Genomic DNA, 7,500 nt, shown 5'->3' with positions numbered 1-7,500 from the left:
GCACAGCACAGCACAGCACAGCACCGCACAGCACAGCACAGCACAGCACAGCACAGCACAGCACAGCACAGCACCGCACGGCACGGCACGGCACGGCACGGCACATCACAACACAACACAACACAACACAACACAACACAACACAACACAACACAACACAACACAACACAACACAACACAACACAACACAACACAACACTACACAACACAACACAACACAACACAACACAACACAACACAACACAACACAACACAACACAACACAACACAACACAACACAGCACAGCACAGCACAGCACAGCACAACACAGAGCTGAACACAGCGGGCCTGGCCCTCACCACATCCCATCAGCCTCTCAGCACCACACACACGCTGCGCAATCAAGCGCCTCCAAATCAGGCCCAGGGAAATCGATGGCAGTTTACCTCAGCGCAAAAAAACCCTCCTCATTTTCAACTTCATATTTTCCACATTTATTTGTGTATGAAACAGAAAGTGCTGGCCCAGAGCTGAGGGACGGGGAGGGCTTGCACAGACGCACGAGAGAGAGAGAGAAATCCAGTTCAAACTGATTTCATGCTTAGTGGAGAGTCTGTGTGAAATGACTGCAGTGTGTTTAAAGGCTTGTGGATGAAAAACAGATTTCATTAGTGGGGGCATGTGTGTGTGTGTGTGGGGGGGGCATTCACAATAACCTCCCCAAACACACTGCACTCTACTTCCTCCATTCAGAGGGGTTGAACCCAGAGTCACACCTAAATCTTCTCAAAACCAGTTTCCATTCAAATTGGCCTTTAATTCCTGAGTTTGATTTAGACAGTGGCCCTATGGCTTAGAGCAAAAGATATAGTTCCTTGTGTGGATGTGTGTGTGTGCGTGTGTGTGTGTGTGTCTTTGTGTCTCTGCGTGTGCTTGTTTTCATTGATAATTTATGTTGACCTGCTGGCAGAGCTTTGATAGTGTACTAACCGCTCTTTGACCTTGATGCGCGGGGGGCATTAATAATGCACTCTCTGCAACATTGGGAGAATGTTGTGCCAGTGTTGTGTTAGCAGTTTACATGAATTGGGTTCGTGACCGACACAAGCACTCCCAAGCACTCAGCCTTTCCTTTTTGACGCTCAGGTGAATTGATGCACCCTTCTGTCCCCCCCCTAAAGGCCATCGGCTCCTGACTGACATGTGAATTAGACGGGCAGAGCGCGCGGCGAGGCAAATGAAGTCCAAGGCATTAAAACGGAGGGCAAATGGGAGAAAATGGAGTGGAATGTAAACACGGTGGCGCCTGCCTCCATCTCCGCTGCCCAGTGAAGGGGAAGTGAGCAGGAGACGCCACTCATCCAGCACACACACCAGCGGGACACGCCTGCTCTACACACCGCCCGCTAGCACCGGACACTGGAGAGCGCTGCTCGGGGAGGCATGAGGCTGTGTGTGTGTGTGTGTGTGTCTTGGGGGGGGGGGGGGGGGTGGTTGTCTGGGAGTGTTTCGTTTTTCTGGGGGTAGTGATCAAGTGGAGGCTGTTGCATGTCGGTGTTGGGCATGTGTATGTATGAGTGAGAGGGAGAGGATGGAGTGTGGCAGCCTGTCAGCTGTGGGGAATGGTGCAGATGATGCTTCTCCTCTGATGACCTAAGTAGAGGTCAGAGTGTTTGTGTGTGTGTGTGTGTGTGTGTGTGTGTGTGTGTGTGTGCACTATTACACCGCTAATAACCCCACAAGTCATCAGCGTGTGGAGTGAGCAGCCATAGTGGCATGTTCAACACAGTCTAGTCATCAGTGTGTGGAGTGAGCAGCCATAGTGGCATGTTCAACACAGTCTAGTCATCAGCGTGTGGAGTGAGCAGCCATAGTGGCATGTTCAACACAGTCTAGTCATCAGCGTGTGGAGTGAGCAGCCATAGTGGCATGTTCAACACAGTCTAGTCATCAGCGTGTGGAGTGAGCAGCCATAGTGGCATGTTCAACACAGTCTAGTCATCAGCGTGTGGAGTGAGCAGCCATAGTGGCATGTTCAACACAGTCTAGTCATCAGCGTGTGGAGTGAGCAGCCATAGTGGCATGTTCAACACAGTCTAGTCATCAGTGTGTGGAGTGAGCAGCCATAGTGGCATGTTCAACACAGTCTAGTCATCAGCGTGTGGAGTGAGCAGCCATAGTGGCATGTTCAACACAGTCTAGTCATCAGCGTGTGGAGTGAGCAGCCATAGTGGCATGTTCAACACAGTCTAGTCATCAGCGTGTGGAGTGAGCAGCCATAGTGGCATGTTCAACACAGTCTAGTCATCAGCGTGTGGAGTGAGCAGCCATAGTGGCATGTTCAACACAGTCTAGTCATCAGCGTGTGGAGTGTGGCGTTGGGTGCCTGCTCTGGCCCATCATCTCACACTCACATGCTCTCTCTGACTCTCTGGCCACACACCCCCTCCAAGGCTTTTAAGAAGCAGAATAGGCCAATCATGTACAATTTTAGGAGATTCTGAGGTTGGTGGCTACCCATGCTCAGTGCGTACGTGTGTGTGTGTGTGTGTGTGTGTGTGTGTGTGTGTGTGTGTGTGTGTTTGTGTGTGTGTGTGTGTGTGTGTGTGTGTGTAGGACGGCAAACTGCTGTGAATGCGTAAGCGTTATCTGGTATTCTGCTAGTGACACACCACTTGACTTCCATTTGCTCTCCTCTCAGAGAAATGAGAATAACCAGAGAATTACAGTGGCAAGATAAAAAGGGTACACACACACAGACTCACTCAGACACACACACACACACACACACACACACACACACACACACACACACACACACACACACACACACACACAGAGACTCACTCAGACACACACACACACACACACACACACACACACACACACACACACACACACACACACACACACACACACACACACACACACACACACACACACACACACACACACACACACACACACACAGCCATTCTGTCACAAATGCTCTTACAGCGACAGAGAGCAGGAGAGAAAGTGGCAGTGCATGCACTCTCATCTCAAAATCCAAGTAGAATATAAACGGTGTAATAGCAACAACAGCTCCTGAAGCTCCACAAATCACCCTCATCAGGAACAACATTCCTAAATGGTCTCAACAATAAACAGACGTCAGAAATGTGAAACCCAGAGAGGCATGCTGAGAGACGATGTGAGTGCTCTCCTGAGCAGTGGCTGCACACACATGCCATGATGGGGTGTGGTGACCCACCAGTGCAAACTCCTTGTTGAGGATCATCTGCTCCAGCAGGGAGGACTCGTTGTGGAAGAGATGTGGCTGCATGTGGCTCCACATGTGAGGGAACCACCAGAACTCCTCCACATAGTTCAGCAGCAGGTCATCACCAGCGTCCTCCTCCCCTGTGCCTGGGGCACACACACGCACACACACACACACACACACACACACACACACACACACACACGTCAAAGTGACAACTACACACCCATGCTGATATATCAAGGCTATATAAATGGACAGATATAATCATGTGCATCGTGTTTCAACGATTAGCACAAATGCATTCTCTTTTTAATACCACATATCAAACCTAAAACAACTTTCATGTTGCTATGCACACAAGTTGTTGCCATGCCAATAAAGCAATGATAAAAATGGCATCTATTACCAGAGCTAGATGTCAAATGATGCCATGGAAACTTGGTGGCAGTTTATTTTGACAAAATGCCTTCCCAAACGTAGACGCATACATCAAGGCTTTTTCTGAGTAAACCCAGTAATCTGCTACAATGTGTGATACTATCTCATCTTCATCAAACAATTTGAATCACAGTTTGCGGCTGATAAATGTCACAAGGTTGCCATTTCTGAGCTCTATGTGCAGTTTATCTGCACCATTAGAACTGCTCTGTGTGTGTGGATATAGCCAGTGTGAGTGTGAGAGTGAGAATGGGTGATAGTGCAGTGCAGTGCAGTGCGGTGACAGCACAAGGGGACTGCATGGGGATCAGGACTTTGTGGGTAACCCTGCTCACCCTCCTACCTACTGTAGCAACACTTATAAGAAGCTGGGTTCTGTAAGAAGAGCTGGGGCTAAACAGATGGATTGGTCTTTGACTCACCTGTGTGGAAGAATTTTCCAGAGAATCCTAGATTGAACGTGAAGTTCGATATCTGAGCACGCAGGAGTTGCTGAGTTTCCAACAGAGCCTATGGAGGAGATAGAGACTGGTTAACAAACAGCCCAAATATACAAAACCGCTAGTGTTTGTGAATGTGCATGTTTGTTTGCTAGTGTGTGTGTGTGTGTGTGTGTGTGTGTGTGTGTGTGTGTGTGTGTGTGTGTGTGTGTTTGTGTGTTTGTCTGCTGGAGAAATATGATCGATATCCTCTTGCTGATATATGAGGTTGTCCAGGCAGGTGTCAGATTCCTGCTGGCCTCAAAAAACAGCCTCATATACAATCTGCCACACAAACCATGCAAATGCAATCAATACAATTTCCTTGTCTGTCAAGCTGGCCGTGTGTGTGTGTGTGTGTGTGTGTGTGTGTGTGTGTGTGTGTGTGTGTGTGTGTGTGTGTGTGTGTGTGTGTGTGTGTGTGCGCGCACTAGCGTGCATGTCAGCACTCTCAGTGGGATATACTGTTCTGCTGCAGTGGGCCTGAGTGGGCGTGGGGAAGTCTGTTAGTCTGTGTCACTAACAACATCACTCAGCTTATACACTTGGCCCCAATGCGCCCGTGTACACACGCACGCACGCACGCACGCACGCACGCACGCACGCACGCACGCACACCACACAAACACACAAAACACAACACATAACACACAACACACACACAGGGAAAGCTTCCGAACGTCTACCTTACATATTTCCCATTTGCTGATGCTGTGTGTAAATGTGTAGTACTGTAGCTCCCTAAAGCTGTGAGCCCTGGCTAGCTGCTCTACTCTCCGCTATGAAGAATGCCCCTGTCATCAGCTGGGCAGGGCTCAGTTGGAGAGGCAGTGCGGGTGCACTTTCCTGTCCTGTCACACCTGAGAGAAGGTCATTCTCTCACCAAGACATTCTCAGAAAATTGTAGAAATGCCTGACGCCTGCGGAAAATAAAATACCCTGACAATCAATAGATATGACACCAGAATAAAAATAAACATACACACACTCACTCAAACTCACATTCACTAACACAAACATACAGACACAGACACAGACACACACACAGTAACACACACTATACACAGAGCCACGGGTGTATCCTAATTTAAATGCATACACACTCGAGGAGTCACACACCTAGCACCAATCATCTCCAGCGTGCTTTATGGCTGCCATGGAGGCCATTGGCAGATAAATCAGCTTTATGAAGAGAGTTGGAGCACACAGAGAGGACTGCCACACTCATCATATTTTTACTCATCATGTAATCTCATTTGGTGCAACAAAACCCCGTTTATGCAATGTTCCACAACCCAACAGATGTGCATTATAGAGCAATCTAATCAGAGTGTGTTTAAGAGGGGGAGATGTGTGCCCGTGTGTGTGTGTGTGTGTGTGTGTGTGTGTGTGTGCATTATGTGTGTTTTACATCCTAACTCAATAAAGTGGCTGTGTGATTGATAGGAAATGAATGGGGAGTGATGCAGTGTGGTGCACAGGACCTGGGAGATGTGTGTCTCCAGCAGGACAGGAGAGAAGAGTGGTGCTCAGATTAAGTTAGTTACAAACATGAATATGGATGACTGTGTCTACCACACTGTACACAGCAACATGATACAGGAAAATGTGACATGTGCATGTGTGTGTGTGTGTGTGTGTGTGTGTGTGTGTGTGTGTGTGTGTGTGTATAAAGGGGATTGTGGTTCAGTAGACGTCCTATAGCTGTAGCAGGGGAGAGTAAAGCCTAAAGCCTATGCATTGTCCCATATTGGGAGGACATGCGGATGGATAGCCCTCCTGCACATCTGATCTGATATGCTACAGCATATCATCATCTTGAGCAAGTGAGTGTGTGTTTGTGTGTCTATGCGCTCAGTGGCCTCACAACTCAAGCCAGCTAGCCAACTACCCACGCAAAACACACACACACACACACACACACACAAGCCCAAACAAACAAACACACACACACACACACACACACACACACACACACACACACACACACACACACACACACACACACACACACACAGAATTTCCACTGTAATCAGAGTACTATTAATCCATACCTTGATGCTCACTCAGTCACACATCTGCTTCTCAGTCAATTATTCATTTTAATCATACACACACAATTCCCATTTCTGGGTCAAGTACAAAGAGCAGAACCATCCAAGATGAAGGCTTACACACAAACATATGTGTATGGACAGACACAGAGAGAGAGAGAGAGAGAGAGAGAGAGAGAGAGAAGAATAACCATTAAAATGGAAATACAGAGTGGGAATGAGATTTTTTTTAGGTTACATGAATGTTAAAACTGAGGCCTGACAATGAGTACACACGTGTGAGTTAGTGTGTGTGTGTGTGTGTGTGTGTGTGTGTGTGTGTGTGTGTGTGTTTAACTGGCTGTAAACTGGGTCATACATCTCTTTTTCATGAAAGGAACTCGAGTTCTTTTTTCATGCCCCCTCCTCCTGCTCCATCATGGGCACCGATTGAGAAACATGACAGTTGGTTCATGCCTGTCAGAAGACGTCAGGATGAGACACACACACACACACACACACACACACACACACCACAGAGTTCTCTTCGCGCACATGATGAATCACATGCAATCAACTGATCATGTTTCATGAGAGAAGACTTACACCCCAATGCACACACTAAAACTTTAAAAACAAGCGTGCACACACACACACACACACACACACACACACACACACACACACACACACACTAGAAGCACCAGCACTGCTAAGACGGACTAAGAGTGAGGGCAGCACGGTCTTCTTCTCCATCTCTCTTAGTGTGAAGGTCTCAGCCCATTCCCCCTTCCCCCTGCCCTGCTCTCTCCGTCTGTCATGCTCTCTCTCCCTCTAGCTCACACACATCTCCCTTCCTCCCTCCATCTCTCTCTCTCTCCCTCTAGCTCACACACATCTCCCTTCCTCCCTCCATCGCTCTCTCTCTCCCTCTAGCTCACACACATCTGCCTTCCTCCCTCCATTGCTCTCTCTCTCTCCCTCTGCAGTGCTCTCCGGAGGATTGAGGGTGACAGAGAAGCATGTTAATAACCTCTACATGATGATCGATACCCCACCAGGGACAGAGAACGGAGAGAGAGGGTGGGGGGGATGGAGAGAGTCAGAGAGAGAAGGAATGGAAGAAGGAAGTGAGGAGAGAGAGAGAGGGAGGGACCTGTTGGAACACTGACAGAGAGAGAGAGAGAGAGAGAGAAAGAGGAAGCAGGGAAACAACTCCCCATAGAGAGAGAGGAAGGGGAGAGTGGAAGAGGAGAGGCAGATGGGAGTGAACCAAAGAGGGGAGGGAGGGACAAACAGCCCCCT

General features: G+C 48.5%; 1 protein-coding gene across 1 annotated transcript in view; it reads right to left on the bottom strand.

Moving 5' to 3' along the window:
- Positions 1–7,500, bottom strand: part of ndst3 (N-deacetylase/N-sulfotransferase (heparan glucosaminyl) 3) — a 46,336-nt gene that overhangs the window by 27,752 nt on the left and 11,084 nt on the right. Inside the window, exons 3-4 of the mRNA XM_062553381.1 lie at positions 4,106–4,193; positions 3,234–3,388 (exon numbers count right to left, since the gene is read on the bottom strand). Coding sequence (XP_062409365.1) covers positions 3,234–3,388; positions 4,106–4,193 — 243 coding nt within the window. The remainder of the gene's footprint in view (positions 1–3,233; positions 3,389–4,105; positions 4,194–7,500) is intronic.

Source organism: Sardina pilchardus, chromosome 2 (assembly GCF_963854185.1).
Source record: "Sardina pilchardus chromosome 2, fSarPil1.1, whole genome shotgun sequence".
Taxonomy (NCBI): Eukaryota; Metazoa; Chordata; class Actinopteri; order Clupeiformes; family Clupeidae; genus Sardina; species Sardina pilchardus.
Note: the sequence above shows the minus strand (reverse complement) of the source record. Positions and strands in the feature narration are given on the sequence as shown.